The sequence below is a fragment of the Simochromis diagramma genome, unplaced genomic scaffold, assembly GCF_900408965.1.
Source record: "Simochromis diagramma unplaced genomic scaffold, fSimDia1.1 OVJJ01000683.1, whole genome shotgun sequence".
In the NCBI taxonomy this organism is placed as follows: domain Eukaryota; kingdom Metazoa; phylum Chordata; class Actinopteri; order Cichliformes; family Cichlidae; genus Simochromis; species Simochromis diagramma.
The window spans coordinates 266,061-293,951 of NW_024387158.1; the positions used below are offsets into that span (position 1 = coordinate 266,061).

At 39.2% G+C, this 27,891-nt stretch overlaps 2 protein-coding genes across 2 annotated transcripts; both read left to right on the plus strand.

The window, feature by feature from the left end:
- Nucleotides 1-7,931: 7,931 nt before the first annotated feature.
- psmb10 (proteasome 20S subunit beta 10) lies at nucleotides 7,932-19,679 on the plus strand. The gene is made up of 8 exons (XM_040048627.1): nucleotides 7,932-8,106; nucleotides 8,246-8,339; nucleotides 8,444-8,541; nucleotides 9,478-9,618; nucleotides 9,967-10,082; nucleotides 18,466-18,524; nucleotides 18,672-18,823; nucleotides 19,489-19,679. The coding sequence occupies exons 1-8, from the start codon at nucleotides 8,042-8,044 to the stop codon at nucleotides 19,598-19,600; spliced, it is 837 nt and encodes a 278-aa protein (XP_039904561.1). The 5' UTR covers nucleotides 7,932-8,041; the 3' UTR covers nucleotides 19,601-19,679.
- Nucleotides 19,680-20,698: 1,019 nt separating this feature from the next.
- Nucleotides 20,699-27,128, plus strand: LOC120744323 (histone H3.3). Its single transcript, XM_040048628.1, has 5 exons — nucleotides 20,699-21,126; nucleotides 23,708-23,824; nucleotides 24,015-24,136; nucleotides 25,659-25,733; nucleotides 26,668-27,128. Exons 2-5 carry the CDS (start codon nucleotides 23,710-23,712, stop codon nucleotides 26,794-26,796), a joined length of 441 nt encoding a protein of 146 aa, XP_039904562.1. The 5' UTR covers nucleotides 20,699-21,126; nucleotides 23,708-23,709; the 3' UTR covers nucleotides 26,797-27,128.
- The last annotated feature ends 763 nt before the right edge of the window (nucleotides 27,129-27,891 follow it).

The window sequence follows — 27,891 nt, forward strand, 5'->3', positions numbered from 1 at the left end:
GTAATCTACAAACAGCATCCTCACATATGTGTCTCTCTTCTCCAGGTGTGACAGGGCAGTGTGTAGTGTCAGGGCTATGGCATCATCAGTGGACCTGTTGTGGCGGTATGCGAACTGTAGAGGGTCCAGTGAGTCGGGTAGTGCAGAGCAGATGAAGTCCCTGACCAGCTTCTCGAAGCATTTGCTTACGATGGGGGTCAGGGCTACAGGTTGCCAGTCGTTCAATGAGGAGATGGTGGAGGATTTGGGTACAGGGACGATGGTGGCCATTTTGAAGCAGGCTGGGACTACAGACAGAGAGAGGGAAAGGTTGAAGATGTGCGTGAACACTCCAGCCAGCTGAGCCGCGCATGACTTGAGGACGCGGCCGGGAATCCCGTCCGGACCAGTAGCTTTGCGTGCGTTCACCTTCCTGAAGCACTTCCGCACATCCTCCTCAGACACAGTGTGCGCACTGACGTCATCCGCGGTGCGCACACTGTCCGGTCTCATGGTGTTCGCTGTGTCGAATCTAGCGTAGAATACGTTTAGATCCTCACACAGAGAGGCCGTGGTCTGCGGTGTGCTGGTTTTCCCTCTAAAGTCTGTGATCGTGTTTAGTCCCTGCCACATACTCCGAGGGTTGAACTAAAACCTAAACTGGAGAAACTAAGAACAGCGAAAACTACGACAATGACCACTGAGACGACTATAAGCAAGACTTAGTGCAGGGACATGAAAGAACTAAGAAACACTGGCTGTGTCCCAATTCAGGGTCTGCACGCTTGAAGTACGCATTTTAAGTGCGATTATGTCACCGCCACTCGACGACCAATAGTCGACCTTAATCTTACAGAGAATGTGATGATTTTATGGATAATTAAAGTCAGTCATATATCCACAAACACAACAAGCTGAAAGTCAGTGATGCTGCTCGGTTTGCAGTCCTGAATATCACGGCACAAGCAGGATTCACTGCACCGTTAATGTTAGCTATGTTATATTGCTGCCTCTGTTCGGTGGTGTCGAGCCAAACGGATTTTAATGTGTGTTTGAACGAGCTGACGGTTCACTCGTTAAGCTGAAAGAAAGATGCTTTAATCACAGCAGTCACACATGTGTCCACTGTACCATCTGGGAACTCTTCTTGTTTAGCACTCGTAATAACACAAACACTAAATCCTCCTGCTCTTGTGCTGTTTTGTAGCAGTGTATACACCTGAGACTGTCACCTGTCTGTCTGTCCTGCACTCTCTCTCTGTTTCTTTTTCTCTGATTGTGGAATAAAAGTATGAACATGTGTTTATAAGTTACACTTGTGTTTGAATCCTGCAGCTTATCACACATTTGATTTCCATGTGTGACAACTGCAAGTGTCCAGAGTGAGGACAGGCTGAGGGACTCACTGCTGCACATCATCTGTGAGGCTTTGCACCCCTGATGATCCACCAGGACAAACTCAGCAGTGTGTGAGGAAGAGGAGGAGGAAGAGCCAGCAGCAGCTGACAGATGGAGAGAATAGACAGACTGTTCCCTGTTTGTGAAGGACTGCTAGAAAAGTTTAACATAACTAATTGTCTGAATCAGTCTTATTAGGTAATGTTCAAATAATGTTATCATTCCAGTGTTTTCAGTGTGGGAGAAAGTACTCAGGGCCTTCAAGTTACACACTATGAAAGGCAGAAACAAGTTTAATATTCAGAAACCTGAAGTATGTATCAGCAGCAGAATGGAGCTAAAAATATATGTTTGTTTCAGTTCTATGAAGCTTCGAGTATTTTGGATTAGTAGCACTGCTGTGTTTGTTGCATCATATTGCTGTAATTGTTTATATGCTTTATATATTCTGAGGTAAGTTGATCTATAGTGTTACATCATATTCTATGAGGATGTTATGTGTTTGTGTACTTTCTGCCCAGTTTGACCCATTTAGAATAGAATAGAATAGAATTCAACTTTATTGTCATTGCACATGCACAGGTACAGGGCAACAAAATGCAGTTTGCATCCATCCAGAAGTGCTTTAGTGATATAGATATATTACAATATATATTAGCAATAATATAGATATGTGAGTATATTACAGAAATGGGTCTATTATGGTATGTTATAATGTACACGGTTTGAAGTATGTTGTGAATATTCTATAACTATAAGTATGTACAGGCTGTAGTGAGTACAAGCTATGTACAGGATATGAACAGGATATAAATATGAAAAACTATACAGAATATGAAATAAATAACTTTACAGAAATCTGAGATATACAGCTATACAGACATGGGAACTATGCAAGTTGTAGACAGTTGTAGGGTTAAAAATTATCGAATGTACAGAATGATTATTTACACAGAGCTATACAGTAGTGCAGTTAAGATAAGTGAGATATAATTCCTACAGAGGCTATATAAAGTGCTAGTGGTTGTGAGTGGTGGTTCAGTCCATGTTATTATTGTGTGTTTGAGGGTACAGTTGTCCATTGTGGGTGTGTGTATGTTCAGTCCATGTGTTAACGTGGGTCAGATGTCAGGAGGCAGAGTTCAGGAGTCTGACAGCTGTGGGGAAGAAGCTGTTCCGGTACCTGGTGGTCTTAGTCCGGAGGCTCCTGTAGCGCCTCCCAGAGGGCAGGAGGGTGAAGAGTCCATGTGATGGGTGACTGGGGTCTTTGATGATTTTCCCAGCCCTTTTCAGACACCGCTTCCTGTAGGCCGCAAACTTGACCTTCCCCGTACACTATTCCGGTTTTATGCATAAAACCAGCTTCAGTGCCCTGCAGCGATTTAGCAGAAGTCATCCTGTTTAAGGCTCTGATATCTATTCTGTATGACTTAAAGCAGTTATGACATGGTCTGATTTTCTCACACAATAAAGGAATATTTAATATATCAGTCTACTCTTCATTTTGTCAGAAACAGTTTTCACAGCTCGTACATTTTCTTTTTACACATGTATGTAAGCATTGAGCCAAATTTAGTAATGCCAACATATTAAACGAACAATATTTGTCTCTTATATATAATACATCTATACTGTCACCAGTGTTGGGAAGGTTACTTTTAAAATGTATTCCATTACAGAATACAGAATACATGCCCCAAAATGTATTCTGTAACGTATTCCGTTACGTTACTCAATGACAGTAACGTATTCTGAATACTTTGGATTACTTAATATATTGTGGCGAGTTCAGACAAGGAGGAGACGGAGGTATCGTTTGGGCTTGCTTCCCGTGAGCTAGCCAGGGAGCACAGCCGTTTATTACATTTGCAGAAGAACACACTGCCACTAGCTAACTGCTCAGCACGGCAACCACAACACACATAGGGCGCCCTCTGACCCCGGAAGGACACACCGTCGCAGCGAGAGGGCGTCACCCGTCACCATGGCAACATACACAAAACATAACTGTACAAGCAGAACCCCGAACAGCCCTGACCCGCTACAATATTATCATGCTTTTTACAACAACGTGAATGTACTATTGCTGTGTGATTTATTACTATTACTTAAGGTCCGCGGCTCCGAACTGTAGTAAAGGGACCTCTGACTAATGCTGGGCTTACACTGTGCGATTTTTGGCCCATTTTGAGCCGATTTTTGAGTCGTGCGATCGTTTTGGCGATCGGCCCGATTTTGGCCTTCATCGTGCTTCGTGCATCGTGTAGTATACGTGGGGTAATGCTGGGCTTACACTGTGCGATTTTTTCAGTCGCGCGATTCAGCTCCTGCTCAAACTGCACGATTGACTTGCAGGGGTTAGAAGTTCATAGGTCACGATGCAGGGTCTCACACTATATGGCCCGATGCTCTGATGCGACCTGAGTACTCACACTGTGCGTCCATAAAATGAAGGTTATAACAGAAATTCTGTCGCTCACTCTCCCTCTCTGTCTTTCACTCACACAGACACGCACACTGCCATCATCAACTTTGCTATATTGCTAATGAAAAACATTGATCAGGCAGCTGTGATTGAGCAGCAATGTAAATCCAACTATTTTCACGGTTGTTGTGGTCGTGATAATTTTGTGAGGCCACATCGAAAAGGCTCGGATGAGCTTTCCAAAGTTCTACAAGTTGTACCTCCATCGCTTGTGTCCAGATCACACGCTGCACAGCCGTGCTGCGCCGTCTTTTTCGCTGACATTTGTGTTTGCGCGTGCGCAGTGTGACAAACTGCGGTGACACCCTCACGACGGTCGCGAGGATTTCAAACAGGTTTGAAATCCTCCCGACCAAGCGATTGATGATCGGGAGCTGGTCGTGAGGTGTTAATCGCGTCTCGTTACCCCATGTATACTACACGATGCACGACGCACGATGAAGGCCAAAATCGGGCCGATCGCCAAAACGGTCGCACGACTCAAAAATCGGCTCAAAAATCGCACAGTGTAAGCCCAGCATAACGAGAAGCGATTGACACCTCACGACCAGCTCCCGATCATCAATCGCTTGGTCGTGAGGGTGTCACCGCAGTTTGCCACACTGCGCACGCGCAAACACAAATGTCAGCGAAAAAGACGGCGTAGCATGGCAGTGCAGCGTGTGATCTGGACACAAGCGATGGAGGCACAACCTGTAGAACCATCCGAGCCCTTTCGATGTGGCCTCACAAAATTATCACGACCACAACAACCGTGAAAATAGTTGGATCGACACTGCTGCTCAATCACAGCTGCCTGACCAATGTTTTTCATTAGCAATTTAGCAAAGTTGATGGTGGTGGTGTGTCTGTGTGAGTGAAAGACGGAGAGGGAGAGCGAGCGACAGAATTTCTGTTATAACCTTCATTTTTATAGACGCACAGTGTGAGCACTCAGGTCGCATGAGAGCATCGGGCCGTATAGTGTGAGACCCTGCATCGTGACCTATGAACTTCTAACCCCTGCGAGTCAATCGTACAGTTTGAGCAGGAGCTGAATCGCGCGACTGAAAAAATCGCACAGTGTAAGCCCAGCATAATACGGCGGGGTCCCTGTCGGCTGGTAGCCGAAAAATAGCTCTACTTTGTTGTGTGGGTCAACTTTTCTTGCGACAGACAGAGAGAGGCGTTGAAAGGCTGCTCCAACGGAACTTGTTGTTTTCGGAGGAAAACACGAACACAGTGTACAGTCGAGTCTTAATAGCTTACTTACAACTGGGCTCGTCAGGCACTCTTCTTGGCTGCAGTGGTTATTATTATATTTACATGCTTCCAGCTCCCGTTTTTGCTCGATGACTGCTCGTACCTTTCCACTCCCCTTTTTCTCCCTCCTAGCGCTCACAGACACATAACGTGTATGCCAGTCCATTCTCCCAGCAGCACGGACTACACTGCCCATGATGCTACATTCTTTAGAGCTATGCTTGTAGCATTCTGCCTGTTAGCTTAGCACAACAACAACAACAACAACAACGAAAAGGCGCTCTCTCACCCAGGAAACACACAGTCGCAGAGAGAGAGAGCGTCGCCCTGTAACCATGGCAACCGTAACGCTGCCGCCTGGAACAAAAGAACGTATCTGTCAAACAAAACCCAAACAGTCCTGACCCGCGACAATATGAAACAGGAAAGTACCCCAGTGTATTCCATTTATTTCAACAAAGTAACTGTATTCTGAATACCACCTTTTTAAACGGTAACTGTAACGGAATACAGTTACTCATATTTTGTATTCTAAATACGTAACGGCGGTACATGTATTCCGTTACTCCCCAACACTGACTGTCACAGATACTTATCTTTGAGTGAAGATTTACGGTAATAGGAAATATAAATAACTGCAACTTGAATCTTTGACCCAGAGTTCAAGCTCACTGCTGTTATATATATATATATCATGATAATCTGACAATACATATAATATTGGCCATATTATATTTACATTACCACAGTGAGATGATTTTAGTCTCATGAACAACATTAGGCTAAAAGATCTCAAAACAAGGCAAAATGTCAGAAATCAGGAAGGGGGCATATACATTCTCAGAGAATTGTAATTCTTTAGGTAGTGAAGCTCTTCCCTAATCATTTGGGAAGCATTAGCTGCCAAATCTGCTGCCAATTTACAAAGACAATAGGAAGAGCTTTAACCACACAATCACTTCATTTCAAAGGTAGAGATGGAGTAAGAAACCATCAATTTTCTTCTGTAAAGAATAACATACAGAAACTGAGCAGAAAAACAATGATATGACAGACAAAATTGACACCAACAAACACAACAGACACAAGGCTGGAAAAAAACAACAGACAAAAAAGAAACATCTCCTTTGAGGTGTCATCACAGACAGCCATGTGTCTGTAGTAGGTAGCAAACTATCATTAATTTCTTCATGCAAAAATAAATAAACAAATAAACCGACTGATCGAGATTTTGTTTTACTAATTAATTTTAGGTCCTGTTAGGTCTCACACTCACCCTAACCTCCTCTTCTTCTGTCTTCTTTTTCTACTCGCACCTTGCAGCTCAACCTTCAACATCCTCTGTACATGTCCAAACCATCTCAGCCTTGATTCTCTATGTTTGCCTTCATCTTGAACTGTGAGTCAGCTGTGAGCTGAGCATCCTTATCTGCTTCAGTGGCACCGCTGTACATATATCAAAAGATATATTTAAGTATTTCTCTACTAATACTTGTTTCAGAGCCACATTGCTACTCTCTGTTCCAACGTGTGGCCCATTTCAAGTGTATTACAGAGCCCTTTCTGAAATGATATATGTGACACAACATAAAGCTGTGCAGATTGGCCAAATAAACTTAGTACAAAAATTATAGACACTTATGTTCGGTTGATGATTTCCTTGTTGTAACAATGCTTGTTCCCAGTAAATCTCACACTGTTTAAAGCCTGTTTATGTCTCCTTAAATGGCCCCACATTTGTAAGGAAAATGCATCTGTGGCTGGAGCAGTAGAGTTGAGTATTTATTGTGTCCGTGAAAATCTTTCCATACATAAGCGCTTTTTCTTCACCACAACATACCGGTACAGCATCCGCATCACTGCCGCAGCACCAATCAACCAGTATAAATAAAAGTGAATTGAATTGAATTTAAAAGTATCTATATCAGTATTGGCATTGGCAGTAATGACCCTGGCCCTGGTTTAGGGCGAATACCAACATCGTATCACACCACTAACGTTAATCCTTCATCACGCTGAGGATTATCCAGTCATTTGCCATTTCTAGTCAGTGCGGGATGACTTTTGACACTAGATGGTGACATTGTCCTATTTAGCTGTATTTATTTTTTATTTATTTATTTTTTATTTTGTTGGCAGAACTTACTTTATGTATCAGTACAAACAAAAAGGCTACTTGAACCTTTTTAACTATGTTACAAGCCCAACGTAAACATCTGCGCCATGACACGAGGAGAAAAAAAGGGATATGTTTAGGGTGTAAGGAGACTGATGTCCGTTTGTTATTGTCGCCAGCCTGCAGTACATTAAAAAATATCTTAGACAGTTAAACTGACAGATTTAATAACTCGGGTACTGAAGGTGCCATAACGCTATTTTATTTTTTGAATTCCAGTTCAGTTCTTGACCACTAATGGTGAAAAGATAGTCTACAATAGATGTCTAGGCCTTAACATTTAAAAAAAAAAAAAGCGAGGAGAAAAAGACTAAACCCAGACTAAAGGTTTCATCCTGATGCCTCACTGCCACTTTAAGCCAGTTTAAGCCTCCGGGAGCAGGTTCCATCTTTGCAGGTAACGTTTAATACACTGCAAAGAAACATTACCAATGTAATTCAGAAGTTAATTTTAGTGGTTTATGAGATTATTCGTGTTAACAAATTAACAAAACTCATATATCTTTACTATTCTTTGAACACATTTTTCATGGAAATGAATAATTATTTAGAACGAATAACAATAAACAACGAGAACAGATAAGAGAAAAGAGCAAATGTCAGACGGATGTGGATATTCTTTTTACAGCGGGTAAGGCGGGACTTGTTCTGAGAAGTGAAAGTAAAAGCGAAAACTTCTGAGAAGCACCTACACAAACTGACGCACCGCGACAAGGGTTTTCTTTGATTTTTAGTCTTTTACTTTAGAATCAGCACCTAATATGCTGCACAGTCTGAATTCCTTTGCGCTTCAGCCGGGAGGTTTCTCTTTTGAGAACAGCCGCAGGTACACAAACTGGATTTAACAGCGTTTACAAAAACGGCTTTACGACATTAATGGCGGAACAAAACAAAAAAAAAGATTAGCGATTTCACACTAATATGAGCCTCTCTGTCTTCCCTTTTCTCTGCCGTGTCATTACCAGGAATGCCGTACTGGAGTCTAATTTGTCTCAGGCTGGTTACAAAGCTCCTAATGCCAGGAAGACAGGCACCACCATTGCTGGAATTGTATACAAGGTTTGGATTAATCATCAGTGGTTGGACAACACTAGTAATACACTAGGAAGCTGAATTATCATTTAAAGTGTGTTAACTTTTATATTTCCTTTTTGTGGTGTTAGGATGGAGTCATCTTGGGAGCAGATACCAGAGCTACAGATGACATGGTTGTGGCTGACAAAAACTGCATGAAAATTCACTACATTGCTCCAAAAATCTAGTAAGTTTACTCATTAATTTTACAGGACAAGTCGAATTGACTCCTCACTCACTCTGAAGATAGCTCTCACTAGAAAACAAGACCCCCGATGGCGGCAAGGCTCCTAGCATGCCAGCTTCATTTCATTCAGTTTCTTGATTTCTTTCCTGATGTCAAGATTTAAACCAGTATGGCCCATCAGCCAGCCATCTGCCTGAATCAGCTTACAAACTAAATGGTCACATTCCAAAGTCTACCTCTTGTGGCCCCTATCTGCTCGTCTAGTGCCGATTCTGCCATCATTCTCTCTTCAGAGAAAAACATTCCAATAGCTAGAATGCAAATACTATTGCTAACATTTAATTTTTTTCTTCAAAATTGCTGATGACTTTTCAGTTCCTGACTTGGCCAATGCCTCCTTAGTTCTCATGTCTCCTCCTCCTTGTCTCCTGGTGCCTCTTGTCTGATGCTTCTCCAGTTCCAGGGCAGGAGGTGCACCACACATCATCAGAGCAAATTGGCACCTTCCTGGGTGTCATACACATGGACAGCTATAGACACTATGGATGCATTGTTATACTGACACTTATACTTGCTGATGCAAGGGTCTACTTCGGAGGACAGACTTAATTTTCAAAATGAGGACAGATTCAGCAACTATATGGCTTATTTACTTTCTTCAGATCTCTCTCCTTCTCTCTTAAAAACACAAAAAACAAAGAGACAAAGAAGAATAAAAACAGAGAGGTATAATAAGACTTGAGGCAATACATGGTATACCGTTCTGCCATGTATCTCCAAAACAAAAGAAATTAAAAAATGGATAAAAATGTACAAAAGTACAAAAATGTGGCTTTTTTTCTTTATGCGTCAAAGGCTAAGCGGAGATACTTATGCCATGTTCGTCAAACGGGTTATTGTTTGACTTGTCTAACAATTTTTTTGTATGTTTTGTAGCTGCTGTGGAGCTGGTGTTGCTGCAGATGCAGAGATAACTACACAAATCATGTCATCCAATGTGGAACTTCACATGCTCAACACTGGGCGACCCCCACTTGTTGCTATGGTTACCAGACAGCTCAAACAAATGCTGTTCAGGTGAGAGCAATAGAGCATAAGCAACTAATAGTTGGATGCTAAACAAGCAATATTCAAATTGTGGGGCATAGAGCTGCTATAGTTGGGTAAAGCTAACTTATTATGGGAAAATAAGCAAGGGTTACACACTATTATTTTACTAAAATTTAAATTGGATAATTTTCTATCATTAGCTTCTGAACTCGGGCTTGCTGGGGCGATAAGCATTCGTGTACCCTCATTGTCTCTGTACTCTATTGTTTTTGTTTTGTTGCTTATTCACATGTGCACATTTTGGAGGATGTGCTCCGTATTCCTCTAACAAAAAAAGCTGGATGTTGTGGTAATGCCATCTGTTTGATTTGTCAGGTACCAGGGTCACGTGGGGTCATCTCTGATTGTTGGAGGAGTTGATGTGACTGGAGCTCACCTGTACAGTGTTTACCCTCATGGCTCTTATGACAAACTGCCTTTTCTCACCATGGGTATGTATATGTTTAGGGTACTGTTTACTATATGTGCAGAATGCTGTGGCAGGTGTCTAAGAGTTTTCTAGAAGAAAAATCAAATAATTTTAAAAGTTGGAACTTGGTTTAAAACATCAATAAAAAACAGAATCCACCAGTCTACGGAGCTTGGAAAGAAAAGCTTCTGGACTTGTTTAAGTTGCTTGAAGACGTTTCACCTCTCATCCGAGAAGCTTCTTCGGTTCTAAGGGTCAAATGGTGGAGAGTCCCAGATATAAACCCAGTGGGAGTTTCCCCCCCAAAGAGGGACAAAGGACCCCCTGATGATCCTCTACCTAATCACATGAGCCGAGGTGTGAAAACAGGTGTGGGTCACAATCAGCCAGAGTTTCGGGTGAGCTCATTGTGAAACCTGGTCCCATCCTATCATGTGATTTCCTGAGGTTAGATTGCCCAGGATGTGAGTGGGCGTTAAGGCATCTAGGAAGGGTTCTCAAAACTGGATTATAGATGGCAGACAGAGGTGAAACATCTTCAAGCAACTTAAACAAGTCCAGATGCTTTTCTTTCCAAGCTCTTTAGACTATGATGACCTGGATGACTGAGAACCTTCACAGACAGAATCCAGCAGTTTGCAAATCTCATAAATTAATATTTTATTGACCATATAACATATTATAAACATACCAAATGCCTAAACTGAGATGTTTTACTACTTTATGATAAAAACAGTACTGTGCAAAAGTCTTTAGGCACCTGTTATTGCTTTTTATTTTGCTATGAAAGTAGCAAATAGAAGCGGTAATTTTGAAATGTGCAAACACATATGCAAGTACAGTATATAAGGGAAATGTAGAGTTTGGACAATTCCACCCATCCATCTATCTATCTTGCGGGGCTGGAATTTATCCCAGCCGCCATAGTACAAGAGGCTGGGTACACTGTGGACAGGTTGCTAGTCTTTTGCAGTGCTTACAGGCAGAGACAGACAACCATTCACACTCATATACCATACACACCTACAGGCGATTTAGAATTACCAATTAACCTAACCCCACTAACTGCATGTGTTTGCACTGTGGGAGATACTGTATTACCCAGAGAGAACTCGCATTGATTCAAACTGCATGCAAACTCCAGACAGAAAGGCCCAGATGCTGGAGTTGCCGTGGACCTTCTTGTTGTACGGCAACAATGCTGCCCCTGCACAAGTCTAACAAGCTTAAAGTTAATATTTGGGATGACCACCTTTATTTTACAACACAATCTGACCTCTCTTAGGCAAGCTTTCTTGTAATGTCTTTAAGTAGCTTTCATGCTCTCCAAGCTTCTGGAAGTATATTCCAAAACTCATATTTTAGAGACTTGATACTACCTTACTATCCCAACACAACACTTATACTGTAGGCTTAGTGTAGTTCCTCACTGTACACAATTTCGTTGTACATGTACAATAACAATTTACCATTTTACCATATTCTATAGTTTTCAAAAATAGAATGGGTAACAGAGCCTTCAGCTTCTAGGCCCAACTCCTGTGAAAGATTCAAGAGATTCAAGTGGTTAAGCAGAGCAATGGAATTCTTACTTTGCAGGTTCCCTTCACACAACTAAATAAAAACAAACATAAAATAAAATAAAAATAAAAATAAAGACTAAACTTAACTCTGAGCATAGAATATAGCATTGAAAATAATAAATAAAGTAAAACAAGTACAAGTTTGTAGCACTTGTAGCTTATGTGTAGGTGTAGTCAGAATTTAAATTGCAAGTAGTTGCAACACTGTCACAGTGGTAATATATACAGAGTATGTGGTATTAAAATGTTGATAGTGTCTGAAGTTGTGTTATGTTGTATACAACTGTACAAAATTGCAAATTACAGGTCATAAGTCAGTAATTCAGTAGCCTGATAGCCTTTGGATTGAAACTGTTTGTTAGTCTGGTTGTCCTTGCTTTCACACTCCTGTAGCATTTGCCAGATTGCAGGAGTGAGAACAGTGTGTGCTGTGGGTTGGTGCGGTGCTTGATGATGTTGTGTGCCCTCTTCCTGACCGAAGTGTTATAAATGTCCTGTAGTGGTGGGAAGGGTACTCCACAGATGAATTGTGCCGTTTAATGACACGCTGGAGAGCCTTCCTGTCCTGAGTGGTGCTGTTCCCATACTATGATGGAGTTTGTCAGGATACTCTCCACTGTGCACCTGTAGAGGAATTAGAAGGTCTTCACCCTCTCCACCTGAGTTACATTGATGTATAGTGCGGTGTGCTGGCCTCTCCTCATCCTCGGGTCAATAATCAGTCAACAGAGTTGGGGAGTAACGGAATACATGTTTGAATTTAAAATACAAAATATGAGTAACTGTATTCCGTTACAGTTACCATTTAAAAAGGTGGTATTCAGAATACAGTTACATTGTTGAAATAACGGGATTACACGGCGGTCTTTTCCTGTTTCATATGTTAGGCTATGCCCTCTCTATTTTTGGTAATTCCACGCCGGTGGAACCCTAAAGAAAACACGCATTAAGAGGCTCTAATGCCTGGGTCTCAAAATTGCAGCCCATGTCACCTCTACTTGCGGCCCGCATAATGACGTGAAGAAATATTTTTAAAAATTATTGTTCAAAAAATTATTTAATATGAAGGCAATAGGCAGAATGTTACAGGCATAGCTCTAAAGAATGTAGCCTCATGGGCAGTGTAGCCCAGTTGTAAGTAAGCCATTAAGACTCGACTGTACACTGTGTTCGTGTTTTTCTCCGAAACAATCATTTCTGTTGGAGCAGCCTTTCAACAACTCTCTGTCTCTCGCTAGCAAAGTAGACCCAGACAACAATAATAATTGTAATAATAATCATCATACCCTTCTCAGCATTTAAGGAGAGGCTATTTTCCGGGCACCAGAATACCAGCTGAGAATACCAGCAGTCTCCTCTTCACCAGTGAGCCTAATGAAGGTTGTGCTGTCAGCGAACTTAGGTGTTGCTGGGAGGGGACACAGTCGTAGGTGAAGAGGGTGTACAGGAGTGAACTGAGAACACAGAGAACACTGAGAACACAGCCTTGGGGAGTACTTGGTTTGTGTCTGATGTCTGCCTGTGAGGAAGTCCAGGACCCAGCTTCAGAGGGGGGGTGTCAGTCGAAAAGCAGAGAGCTTTCACACCAGTCTGTTTGGAATGACAGTGTTCAATGCTAAACTAAGGTCTATAAACAGCATTCAAACATAGGTGTCCTTATTTTTGAGGTGTGAGAGGGCTGTGTGGATGACTGCATTAACAGTGTCTTCAGTAGAACGATTCTTCTGATATGCAAATTGCAGAGGGTGTAATGTGTCTGGGATGGCTTCTTTGATATGGGTCATGACTATCCTCTCAAAGCACAACTGAAGTGAGTGCGATGGGGCAATAGTCATTCAAGCAGGTTATGTTGTTTCTCTTGGGGAAAGGGCACTATGGTGGCGGACTTGAAGCATGTGGGCACAGCTGACTGGGTGACGGACAAATTGAAAATGTCTGTAAAAACATCAGCCAGCTCTGAAGAGCAGACCCTCAAAGAGCTCTGTGCCGCCTCTGCTGGTAGAATGCCTCTGAGTTGGTTGGTGTTGAAGGTGTCGAAGCCAGCGTAGAGCTCATTCGGCTCGTCTGGTAATGTGTTGCAGCTGACTGTGACCCTGCTTTTCCTCTGCTGGAAATCAATGATGTATTGCAGGCCCTGCCACATGAATCTGGAATCTGAGTTGTTGTAATATCCTTTCAGCTTCAGTCTGTACTGGCTCTTGGCTTCTCTGATGGTAACCAGGGAAGCCAGTATGCATCAGTGGTTACCACTGATGCATACTGGCTATTCCTCTAAATTCACAGAACTGTGCTCTCTCAGGGCAGCAGTCTTAAACACACCCCAGTTTGTAGCATCAAAGCAGTCCTGAAGCACCAATTCATTCTCTTCATTCCAAATTTAATAATTTTACTTGCTGGGAGGGCTCATTTGAGGAGCTGCCAGTATGAATGGAGCAGCTCCCATTTTGGATTCGTGAGACAGTAACCCTCTTTACTTTTAAGATTAGGTTCAAAACTCTCATTTTCGACAAAACCTAATATTAGAGCTCGATCAGGTGACCCTAAATCCTCCTTTAGTAATGCTGCAATAGGCTTAAGCATTTCTTCTTTACTCATCTCCTTTCACTCTCTTGTGTATTTATACACCACCACTGTATTTAATCATTAGCAATTAATAAACTCTGGCTTCTCCTGTAGTTTGCCTTTGTGTTCTTCCTCTCTCTGTTCTCTTCCTTTCCCCCTTACCTCAAATGACCTCAGCACATAACTACACCTCCTTGAGCCTGGTTCTGCTGGGCTTTTGTTCCTGTTACTGTTAAAAATATATATATATATTTTTAAAACTCCTCACCAATTCTTTTCTTTCTAATACTGTAGGGTCTTTACCTCACAATATACACAGCCTTGGGGTGACTTGCTTGGGGTGATCCTGTATAAACTGCAGGCTGGTAGTAACAAAGTTCTTAATGATACAATTTAAAATAGGTTCTTTGGTATGTTTTCTGTCTTTTATATGTATAGACATAAAACAGATTCATCCCTTTAGGTTCCTCTTTAATGTTTGAATGAGTCAGGTCAGTGTTTGTTCCTCATAAAACTGTGAAGACCTTGAATAGCTCATCACAGTATAAACTACATGTATAAACATGTAGTTTATACTGTGATGAGCTATTCAAGGTCTTATGTATATGCATATGTAGTGTATAAACACTACATATGCACAGGAAGACTTCCAGAAATGACTGTCTTCCAGAGGTAGGAAGTAACAAACATATTTGTACTTTATTATCTATTTTTTTACATTTGCACCCTACATTTTTACACAAATATTTGTTATTCCTCTCTCCCTGCTTGCGTCATACAGATTCAAGCTGAGTACATTCATTAGAATTACAGTTTAGATGAACAAGTATAATCCTGTTAACAGCAAGAAAATGACATTTATTTGTGTTGATTTCAGTATAGATTTGTTGAATCCAACTGCGAACAGCACCATCACTAATTTCATTCATACTGTGATGGCCCAGCAGCGAAGGAAACTTAGGCACAGGTTAAAGTCCAAAAAAAGCATTTTTTATTTAACCCAAAAACATTATTGGTTAAATCATTCAAAAAGAATCAAAGTCTTGGGCCCATAAAAGAGGTCAAAATTACAGAACTCTGCTCAAAGTTAACAAACAATACTGATAACTCAAACAAACTGACCTAACTTAACAAGACAAAGGGGAAACTTAAATAGTGGCTGATCAGTCCACAAAAAACACAAGGGGTAAAACACACAAAAAACCTAACTGAAACTAACATAACAAACTCCAATTCCCCCCCATGGTCCCGAGTTATGGAATGAGCAAATTTGCAGTTTTCCATCAAGGCTTGCTCCGCCCCTTTTCCACCTCTTGGCTCCTCAATCAAGGGACTGGAGCAGCTGCAACTAAGGTAACTCAAAAATCAAAGATTAATCATACTTAACAGTGTAAACTAAAATGTGTGCACTTATTTTAGAATGCAGTGTTATGTGGATATGTTAATTAATTCTAAACCAAAACCAGTTATTCATTGTCCTGTAAATTAATTCCTATATTTAAAGACAAATGTGAATGCAGTGTTATGTATAAGCCTTTACGCTAATATGGTGGCCATTACCACTGTGTGGCTGTAAGTGCAGCCATCACACATACAATGTCTAGCGTTATGTCTTTATCCCTCAATCTCCCGACCAACAAGAATAGCCTGAATAACCGATAACTTCTACACTTATCGATAATATTTACACTAATGCTGTTGACAGGAATGTTTTAAGTGGATTAATAATAAATGACATATGTTACCATCTACCAGTTTTTGCAACATTACAGAACTATGCCAGGATTAACAGATGTGAACCTAATAAGAAATTAATTAGACATAAAAAGCAATTTGCCACCTCAACAGCCAAGACTGGAGTTCAAGATGTTGACGTGGCATTTGAAAACTCTGTTGTATAATTTAAAAAAAAAAAAAAGAACAATAGAAGCTGAACAAACTTATAAGAGGTATAAGAATAAATTGATAAAAATTATAAGAAGCAGCAAAAGAAATGACTACAGTAAAGTTTTAGATGAAAATAAGAATAACATGAAAAACATGTGGACAATACTAAATAACATTGTAAATAAAGGAACTAAGGGATTAGAATATCAAAATAACTTGCAAATACAAAATACAATGATCAGTGACATAAAAGAAATTGCAAATGGTTTTAATGACTTTTTTTCTTGATTTTGATCCTGTCTTGGCTTAAGGAATTGTAAAAGCTGGACATGCTCTTAAAACTAAAACTATTAATGTAGCAAACTCAATGTTTATAAGGGGAGTAGATGAAGAGGAAATTATTTATGTAGCTACATCCTTTAACTCCAAAAAATTAACTAACTGACTGTGATGGCATTGTTATGAATTGAAATAAAGGTATTATTGGATGTATTGTGAAACCATTTACCTACATTTGTAATCTGTCATAACAGAATGGTGTATTCCCTGATGAGATGAAAATTGCAAAGTTAGTTCCAATATATAAAGCTGGAGATAAATATATTCTCGCAAACCATCAGCCCATCTCTTTAATACCACAGTTCTCTACTGGATACTGGAAAAATATTTTTTAAAATAGATTGTATGAGTTTATCACAAAAAACAATGAATAGCAGATTAGATGCAAAAGCACCACAACACATACGTTAATGAAGTTTATAGATACAGTAACAACTGCTATTGAAATCAAAGAATATGCTGTCAGTTTTGGGGCCACTGCTTTTCATATTGTACATTAATGAGATGTGTGCAATTTCAAAGTCTTTGAAAATAATATTATTTGCAGACGATACAAAATTACTGTGCCGTGGAAGTAACTTGGAACAACTTCTGAATGAACTAGAAAATGAATTAAATAATCTGAAGACCTGGTTTGACTATAATAAATTAATATTGAACCTGAGTAGAACAAAATTCATAATATTTGGGAATCACACATATTCTACCAATAGTAAACTGACAATAAATAACATGGCAATTCTCTGGCAATTCTCTACAAGGTTAAGGATCGTATAAATCAAATGCATTATATACTCTTTATTGTTCTATGATACTCCCGTACATGACATATTGTGTGGACGTGTGGGGAAACACGCATAAAGCACACACCCATCCAATTCTGCAAAAAAGAGCAATAAGGATAATAAATAAAACCACCTCAAGAGAACCATCAAATCCACTTTTTATTAAACTGAATATTCTCAGATTTAAGGATTTGGGTGACCTCAGAACTGTACAATGTACAAAGCAGCAAGTAAACTTTGCCACACAACATTCAGAACTTTTTCCAGATAAGACCAAATACTCATAACCTGGGAAGAATCCTTATGTTCAGCAAGCCAGTAGTTAGGACTAATGTAAAATGTCACAGCATTACAGTCACAACAGTTAGTGTGTGGAACACCTGTACAAATGAAGTTAAGAAAAAGACATCAATACAAAAATTCATGTGATTGTTTAATAAATGATAAATTGCATGAATATAGGAAATTTCCTCTCATTGTGTTCTGTTGAAGCCTTGTCCTCAAATTCATAGACTGAGGCAAGAGTGTTTTGGTTTACAAGCTGAAATTTTTGTGTGTGTGTATGTTTATGTGTTGTATACGAGTCTAGACTTGTATACAGTCAAACATGTGTGGATCATATAATGTCGAATTGTGAATATTGATTTGTAAATAATGGAATTTGAAATAAGGTGGAAGGAACAGAAAAAGTGTAAACTTCACCCTACTCCTTTATGAGCATAAACATTGTGTAGACATAGAGATATTCATGAAAACTTGATGTTTTTAAGTTTTTCTTATCTCTTGTTATTTTACATATATTTACATGTTTGAAAAACATTATTCTATCTATCTCGTTTATAAAGGCTGCATCTCTGATGGGATTGGTAGTTTGCACATCTGGAAAGCGCCATCAGTACTGAATAGGATATATAGAACTTAGAGCACCATATGCTTCCATCCAGATGATGTTTTTTCAAGTTCTTGCATATTTCAGCAAGACGATGCTAAACTGCATTCTGAATCTATCATTTTGTGATGTGTTGCTCCATTAAAAATGATAATATATTTCTTAAAATTATACATGTTCTTAGTTTATACAAATCATTTTTTCAGCTCATTGCATCCTGTTTTTTTAATACTTCATACAGCATTCCAACTTTCAGTCATAAATTATCATTATAAACATACAGTTGAATGAAAATACTTTTGCCTAGCAACAGACAGTGACAGTAATAGTAATAATAACAATGTTTGGCTCTGATTTTAGGATCTGGAGCAGCAGCTGCTGTCTCTGTATTTGAGGACAGGTTCAAACCAAATATGGAGGTAAGGCATTGTCATGTTCCCTCTTATGACATACTGTAGGTAATTAAATAAAGAGTCAAATCTTTAAGAATAAACAAATTGAAGTAATAATGTCCACAGAATCGGAAAGACATATAAATTGAATGAAATTTAATAACATGTCTTCAGTTGGAAGAGGCGAAGCAGCTAGTACGAGATGCCATCGCTGCAGGGATTTTCTGTGACCTGGGTTCAGGCAGTAACGTCGACTTGTGTGTCATCACTGAAGCTGGAGTGGAATATTTGCGTGGCTATGACAAGCCCACAACGAAGGGAAAAAGGTGAGCCATTATTCTATTACACTGTTAATTTGTGTTTTTTTGTTTGTTAATCTGCTGGTCACATAATCAGAGCACTCACATGGGCATTTTCATAAAGGACAAAAAGACTAATATGATCACTAAATTCAGCATAATATAGGCATCAACAATAGCAGCAAGAGTAACAAAGCAGTTAAACCAATGCGATTTAACACCAAAGTTTAAAGTTAATCACAATTTAATCACAATTTTTAAACTTCTGCTTGTCCACCTGCTTTTCATAGAAAAGCAAAACTGTAGATGCTATGCAGAACACATTTCCTGAATCACTGGAAGAAGTTGGGCATTGAGGCCGTTATTAGTTTGGTCAGATTTTCTTGACATTTGACAGTCACTACAAACATATCTGCTTAACATCAAACATGTACAACTCCTCAAGATTATCCCAAAAGAAGTGTCACTCAAACCAGAATTATTCCTACTTTGCTTGTACTCAGAGGAGCACAGTAAACGGCTTCTTTTCAGCTTAACTTTTTATTTAACTTTTGTCCTAAATAAAATAGAATGTGTGGATAAATCTGAAACTGACCTGACAGTTTTTCTTCTTTAGGAAATATCTAATCCAAATCCAATTAGATAAATCTAATGCGTTACATTTTCTCTCTCTCTCTGTCTTTTCTTTTCAGAGAAGGGCAGTACAGGTATAAGACTGGGACCACAGCTGTCCTGACCAAAACTGTGACACCCCTGTCCCTGGATGTGGTCAATGAATCTGTTCAGATTATGGACACTGAATGAAATTCAACAGCATTTTTCAGCTAGAATAAAATGTATTCAGTAGAATAGGATGAATAAAAAAAACCTTGTTAAATGATTAGTGTTCGCAAATTTATTTAGTGACTACTGCTGAAAAATACTGGAAGATGGTAACTATTTCTTTTTCTTACTAAAAAAAAATCTATATGTGGCAGAACATGATCCGTTGTCTAAAGAATTGTTAAGGAATTTAATAAAAATCACTTTTGGTGACCTACTGGTCTGTGAAAACACAATAAAATCTTATTTTCATGCATTGCTAATTGCTGAGCTTTATAATGTCACAGCATTATGCTTTATAGTATATATTTGATTATTTATTGAATAATTTGAAGAGTATTATGTCACACACTTCTCTGTCTTTTAACAATAGCTTCCAAAGGGTTATCTCTAAAGAGCTCCAGACAATGCACACTCACTGATTTACACATATCCACCAAAGGATCCAAAAAGTGGGTGAGCAACATTTAATGAATCCTGAAAAAGTACATGGAAGATCAGATCACAGTAAGGGTATTCACAGCAAACACACAGGAATTATTATTTTAGTGGTCGACAATAGCTTTAACTATTTTAAGAGAAATAAAATCCAAGTCCCAAACGGATACAATTTTAGAGCTTTATCACACAGATATTACTAAGCAGGTAGTGAGATGGCTTTTTTATGCATCACCACATGCAGTTTACAGGGGGACAAGTTTGTAGATCACTTGGCAACAAATGCTGTGTTATGAGAAAAGAATACAAATTGCCCAACAACACCCACTTTCAGATTACACTTCTGTAATGAATAATTTAGGTAAAGAAACTGAGCAGAATACTTGGAAAATTGATTCCAGTACAAAAATTAAAGGAACAAAATCTAAATGCAGAAACTGTGTACATACTTTCTGATTCTAAGAGCATAGTTTATAAAAGAAGAATAAAGGTTTTCTTTCATTTTTGAGTATCAAATAGTTAAGACAGGGCTTGTCCTGTATGGAAAACATCTGGTAGGCAAGTATAAGAGGGACAGCTCAAAACCAGTATGACGACTCAATCTTTACCACTGCAAGAATTTTATTTTATTTTTACCTTTATTTTAATAAAAGATATACATCTCTTTTACTGGTATTATGCACACCAGAAGAGTTTAGAGACTGATTAAAGACTTGTGAGCGGCTGGACAACAATTTCAAAACCTTGCTCATCTTGGATTAACTAGCCTAAAATGGCAATGAACAAAAATTACCGAATAGCTTTATAGTGGTAACATTTCAGTAAGTTTCAAACGGAACTTGGATATAAACAGTAGAGGCCAGCAGGCGTGTCTCGCAAGTTGTGAGCCATACGTGAAACGGTAAAAGACGAAGAAGAATCTGGCCCGCAAGCTGGCTCAAAGCTGATTGGCTGAGCCAGCGGGGGGCGTTATTTGAATTTCAGTCTGGAGTGTGTGGCGTTTGTAGCTTTTCGGGTAGTTATATCGGCTTCGAGTATTTCAAGTTGAGAAGTGGTGTTGAACCCAACAGGTACGTGTACTATTATTTTACTTTTCTAATGAAACATTTTCAAGGGTGAATGTGTTGTTGTTCACGTGTAATAGCTCCTAGAACATGTCATTTAGATAAACAATCTGCAAAGCAAGGACCTTCTGTTCCATTTGGCCGTACGAGTCGTGCATGAAACCTTTATTTTGTGGGGAAATAATAATTATAATAATAATAAAAACTAAACACGTTATTATTTTTAAGCTTCATGTGTGACCTTAGCAGACGTCTCTGTGGAAACCGAGTAATGTTGCTCTAAATATTGTACAAGGCATTCATACTTTTTCCCCGTGCAATTTCTTGTGGATAATTTGATGTCAGTTAGTCACCCATTTGAAATTGTTAATCCTCACTACCTTTTTATTGCCGTTTCCGAACGAGTTTTTGCAACAGGACCCAATGGTTCGATCGAATAGATCAAATATTTTATATCAAGGTGGTCTTATCTCTAGCTTTCTCTATATTTTAGTAAAATTTGTTTGCTCATATTATAGCAACACTATGTATTAGCTATATAGCGTAGCTTGTATTTTAGCGACTGCAACTTGTCAATTTCCTTGTATACAGTATTTTTAAAACGCTGTGATTCTTCGCAGGAATATGACATAGCATCCGAACATAGTTATATTAGGCTTTATTTATAATGCCCGTGTCATAATTTTCTGTTTTTCTAAAATGTAATTTGAAACAGTTGCTTGAATGAAGGTACCAGAGAAGATCTCAGAATTGCATGTTGTAGACTGTATAAGAAACAAAAAATTGTGTCAGATTAGACAAGGGACACAGTGCAGAGCATGACAACAATGCCACTTAAAACTATAACTTTGTCCTCATTTTATGGTATTACAGCTTTTTCTTCAAAATGGATTATATCCATTTTTTAAAATTTGGTTTGTTATGCATTCTAAGGATATTCTTTGTGACTAATTTGTTAGGGTACTTTCACAGATGGGTTATTCAGTCCATTTAAATGGAACTCTGTTTTGTTTTCCCAATTGTTGCAGTTCATTTGTGCAAGTGTGAACACAGTAATCCCACAGAGACCCTTTGGAGAAGCTGGTCTCTGTACGTTTCCAAATGAACTCCTGGTTTGTTTATGGTGTGAATGTGATCTGACCCCGATTCAAGCCAACTGCCAGGTGTGCAGTACATGTTTAAGCTATAAGATGTCCTTTAGCTATGTATGCTTTGGATTCTCAATGTAGGAAGGAACCACTGATGTGCAAAGGTCTGTATGGGCTAGCAACTAGCTGTGAAGTGAACATTACCAAGGCTTTTAATTTTGAGTACAAGATCCATAGAGGCAGGGGTCTGTCACACCAGGCAAGAACCCATGTTTAGGCTGTGTAAAGATACCCCTGAGACAATTCAGCACATAACAGCAGGGTGCAAATGCTAGCAGGCACCCATATTATACAGGAACATCTTTTAAACTCAAGTCCCGAGGTTAAAATGACCACCCTAGTGTGGTCGAGAATGACCAAGCTAAGATCCCATGGGATTTCCAGATACAGACGGACAAACTAGTGATGGCTAACCAACTGCACATAGCAGAGGAAGACAGCCATAGTGATAGATGTAGCTATACTGAATGACAGCAACATCAGGAAGAAGGAACTTGCTGGAGAGGTACCGAGGGCTGAGAGAAGAACTCAGAAGATGCGGAGGATGAGGCTAACAGTGGTAATCTGAGCAGTGAACTCCAGGCTAGGCTAGGCAAATGGCTCCAGCAGATCCTAGGAACAATATAGTCCTAAGAACAGCAAAGATACTGCACTATGTATATATATATATATATATATATATGGATGTGTGTGTGTGTATATGTGTATATATATGTGTGTGTGTGTTTTTATTTTTGCTGAACACCAAAGACAGATCTGAAGAAGTTAGCTTGGACTTTTTTTTTTTTCCAGTAGAAAGGAGTAAAAAAAAAAAAATAGAGAAAAAACATTAAATGACTTTTGACTGTTGGTGTATTCTTGAGAAAGTAAGTTTTGAAGATGGAGCTGAAGTAGTTAGTGTCTGGGGGGGAAAAAAAAGGCTTGACACACTTGGATAAGATTGGCACATGTCCTGCTTTCCCTTCTCATTCAAGCAGTTATAAAATGACGTATCCCACTGGCATGAGTACCTTTGCAAACAAGAGCTGCTTCTCATGTGTCAAGGTAGCTTGATGTTTCTAATGATCTGTGATTTGAAGTAAGCCACACTTCCCCTTTTACTTTGAATGCATTTGAGACAAAATCAGTCTGCCGAGCATTTTCTTCTGTAATCTGATGATCTTTTCTAGGCCTTTTAAGCTGTTTTATCAGAAGAGAGGGTGAATCTATACCTCCCTCTATACCTTTATTTACCTGGATAAATAAAGTTTAAATAAAATGAAAACAAAATAACTGCTTACCTTGTCTAATTAAATAATAAGTACAGTTACTGACTGAAAAGGAAACTTGAAAGTTTGTTCTTTGTTTTTTTTGTGCCTCTAGTAATGTCCCTAATCTGACATAGTTAAATTGTGACCTTGGTGTTATTCCCTTTGTAATTGTCGCCTGTACATTTGTAGCAATGCGTCATAATTCATCTGCCAGCCGTCGGAAGGGTAAAACCCCTCAACGGCGCCCCCAAGTGCCAGCCCAAAGGACCCCCAGTGTAACATCCCCAAGACGCAGTGGAGTTCCAGGTTAGAGTAACTTTTAATGTAGTGTGTGTGTGTGTGTGTGTGTGTGTGTGTGTGAGAGAGAGAGAGAGAGAGAGCAAGACCGCTTCCCGCGCGCACGCACACACTTTTCAGCACTTAAAATCAAAGGCTTATTTGATTATCAAAGATTTTACTTAATTGTCTTGCTAACAAACTGTATTTGTGCATTTAGGACAGCCTCCTGTTTCCCCCAAGAAGAGGAAATTTCGACCAGGAACCAGAGCTTTGATGGAGATCCGCAAGTACCAGAAAAGCACAGATCTCCTCCTTAGAAAGGCGCCCTTTGCCCGTTTGGTGAGTCTGACAACAGCAGACCAGACACAGATAAAGTCACTTTTTACCCACTGGGAGTCTTTATTTATTTATTTATTTTTAAACTGTATTTTCATTTACAGCATTTCTTTTTTTCATTGTTTACATTGTTACAGGATTGAATCTGTTTTTGCGTTGTTGTCTTTTTGTTTTTTTTAGTTGAATCAATAGAAGTGTTCTTTTTTTTTTCAATGCCTTTTAATTGTTGGAAGTACAAGAAAGAGAAACTACAGTAATTACAAATATGCTCATATATTCTGTCTCTTAACTCGGGTCTTAATGTTAATAACCATTATAGATATCTACTTGTCCGGTACAAAATCTATGTCTCCATCCTCACGATGATAGCATGTAAATAATCTTTACTGTGTTCACAGAATTGAGGCTGAAACTGTCAGCAAAAAGAACCAAGATAAAAGGAGCTGATTCTGTTGTACAATTCAATGTCTATAATCTCTTTGAAGGACACGAGGGAATTTTAGTCTTGTCCTCTTTGGGGCTGATCTAGGACTAGGATTCGGGCATTTGGTGCCATCAGAGTCTACTCTCTCAATGACCTGCAGGCACAAAAAATAGTTATTAAATAAAAAATAAATTAACTGCATAATACATACAGTCAAATGAAGGATTGTACATATGACGCAGGACTGCATAGAGTCCTGCGAAAAAACTGTGGAAGAAGTAATGGTGAACTTACTTTCCCTGTTAAGGCAATTCACATTACACCAGGGCCTGTGGTGCTGTCCAATACCAGCCACATTTCACCAGGTCCAGTATTGTTGGCCTATGCACAAAGCAACAGCCAGGTGTTACTAATCAAATGCACTTGATTTACTGATCAGTAGGAAATGTGAGCGCCTCTATGAAAGCAGAGGTTTTGGGCTGCTCAGTAAGAATACTTTATCTGGGAGGCGCTTGCGTCAGCTGGCTTCTTTCGTCATGGAGGATCAGCGGCTCTACTCTGAACCCCTCCCAAATTACTGAACTCTAAAGCCTGAAAACCCAGCCACATTTTGAAAAAAGATCATATTTGTCGCTTGTGTCTGCAATCTAACTTTTCACCTTTAAAGAGCTAGCAATAATAGTGTTAACACAAAGATCAGGCAGGGAACTTCTCTCACACCCAAGTTTTTGCTTCAGCTACTACCAGAGCTGCACTCTGCTTGGGATGTCAGGACCTGTCAGCTGTCTCTGGAGTCCGGCAGGCAAACCAAGTCCGAACAGTGCTCCTTCTTCAGCTTGACAGCTGTAATCACCTCTGGTGCCCACCATCTCATTCAGGGGATACTGCTACGGCAGACATGTGCCAACATTTCTGAGTTCATGTGCAGTTTTTTTTTTTTTTTTTTTTTAAAAACAAATCAGTTACATACTCATATAGTTGGTGTTGAAAAAGCATCACTGTCTAGAGGGTTTTTTGTGTGTTTGTTGTGTGTGCGGGGGGTTTCTATGTGACTGAAGCCTCTGTTTCTTAAAAAGATGTTGGTTCTTCCTTTTGATTTAGGTTCATGAGGTGTGCCAAAGCTTTTCTAGAGAAAATCTTCGATGGCAGGTTTATGCTCTTCTGGCCCTCCAAGAGGTAAGACGCCATCTCCATTAGCCTTTTGATGAATTGTGGACACTTGTAATGTTCACTTGTCTATTTGATATATTTACCTAGAATTACAAGTGTGATGGTGTGCAGTGTTTTGTTTTGTTTTTTGTTTGTTTGTTTTGGGGTTTTTTTGCCTTAAATAAGGCCATTTAGATCGCCATACTGCCATTAGGTGGGGATCAGTTGATAGCTTATGTACCCTTTTCACACAGGTGACTGTGACAGAAAAGTATTCACAGTGCTTCACTTGTTACAGTTTTATCATGTTTGAGCCTGATTCCAAAATGGATTGAATTCATTTTTTACCTCAAAATATTATACACAACATCTCATAATGAAAAAGTGAACAATTTTTGCTTAGAATTCTTGCAAATTTATTAAAAATAAAAACCAAAACATGTACATAAGTATTCACAGCCTTTGCTCAATACTTTTGGCAAAAAGTTACATGTTATACTTTTGTTTGGTATAAGGTGTTTGTCCTGATATGCTGTGGTTGGTTGTCCAGTCTTTTTCAAATGTAACGTGCTAACTGTAACTGAGGATTTTAGGAGCTTTTTTTTTAAAAGAGTGAAATGTAGCTCTTTGGGTTTTAGTTTCTCGAAGCATTACATAGTCTGACCTTGGGTTAAATTTCCTGGTAAGATTAGTGACTGCCTTGAATGTTTCCCATTTCTGAATAATATTTTTCACTGTACATTGATGGACTTGTTTTAGAAATGGCCTACAACTCTTTTTATAAACCCACTTCTGAACAGCAACAATTGCCCTCCAAGTTTGTCGCTGGTGTTGTTTGGCTTTCTTTTTGTTAACTAAATAATGTAATTATTTATTGTGTATATTGTGTAATTATTACATATTCCTATTAAGCCATAGTAAAGCTTGCCAATCAAACTTTTCTACATTCTTGTTCTCCCAGGCTGCAGAGGCTTTTCTCGTCTTGATATTTTCAGATGCCAACCTGTGTGCCATCCACGCCAAGAGAGTCACTGTATTCCCTCGTGACATTCAGCTAGCCCGGAGGATCCGTGGGGTGGATAATCTGTAATTCTTAATCCCATAACAGAAATACATTTGTTTCATTTTGATTTAGTTTAAATTACAACTGTTATATTAAAGGTTTTCTAATTGTATGCTACAATGTGGAGAGTTGAGGTTTGGTTCCTTTTCACACGTTGACTTAAAACAAATGGCATCCAATGAAACCAGAAGCTTTTTCATTCCCCCCGCTTTTTTTGTAAACATTGGTGAGGGGTTTTACTTTGCAGAATACATTTAATGTGTTCGTGTGATCACTGTTCTTTTTGTAATATTTGATATGCTGTTAATGTGTATATATTGTTGCACGTTGTATTAAACTTATATTCTTTTTTTTCTATTGCATGTGCCTCATCTATTTGATTTGGACAAAATGTATTATTTTATTTTAACATACGATGGAAACAAAAACCCACAAGGTTTTCTCAGTTGTACTTTCACCTCTCAAAGCAGTCTGGCTTGTCTTCTTTGATCTTGGATATAAGCAAGGATCACTTATTGAATATTTCTCTCTTTTCATTTTCTGTTACCCCTGGAGTTATTGGACAGTCATTGGTCTAAAAGAAAGACAGATGTTATATAGTAATTATATAATTATTATTGAGGACTTTGCTAAACAGTGGTCTGTGATCCTGAATTATTTTGCTGTCATTCCCAAAGTGGTAGGCCATATAACATCACAGAGTGGGGTCAGTGGATGCTGACCCCAGTGTATTTTCAGCCTGTCTGAAGCAGGACAAGATCCTGGTGTTATGGTAAACAACCTCAGAGCTTAACAACTATCTACACAGTTGGCCTCCCATCATATGTGAAGAAGGTGCGGGGAAGACTAGTCTTGGTCTCTCTAAGACTATGAGTGAGAAAACCAATTTAATCCAATCAGATATTGATATTTTCATATTTGATCCTGCAACATGAAATGAAGTATCAATTTTTCAGGGTTGCTTCTCATGTCATTACCCCTCAGTCAGTGAGTGAGACGGTGCAAGTGCATCGCAAAAACTCATATGACTGACAACTGTAAATGAAGCAGCACCTGGCTGCAGTTTAAAGAAGAAGCAGATACTAACTAAGAGGAGAAACCGAATCAGCCCATCTAAGCTGA

Coding starts and splice junctions, on each gene's coding strand:
- psmb10 (XM_040048627.1), top strand. CDS start 8,042: ATGCTGCACAGTCTGAATTCCTTTGCGCTTCAGCCGGGAGGTTTCTCT. Junction 8,107..8,245: donor TCTTTTGAGAACAGCCGCAG/GTACACAAACTG, acceptor TGTCATTACCAG/GAATGCCGTACTGGAGTCTA. Junction 8,340..8,443: donor TTGCTGGAATTGTATACAAG/GTTTGGATTAAT, acceptor TTGTGGTGTTAG/GATGGAGTCATCTTGGGAGC.
- LOC120744323 (XM_040048628.1), top strand. CDS start 23,710: ATGCGTCATAATTCATCTGCCAGCCGTCGGAAGGGTAAAACCCCTCAA. Junction 24,137..25,658: donor AGGCGCCCTTTGCCCGTTTG/GTGAGTCTGACA, acceptor CTTTTGATTTAG/GTTCATGAGGTGTGCCAAAG. Junction 25,734..26,667: donor CTCTTCTGGCCCTCCAAGAG/GTAAGACGCCAT, acceptor TTGTTCTCCCAG/GCTGCAGAGGCTTTTCTCGT.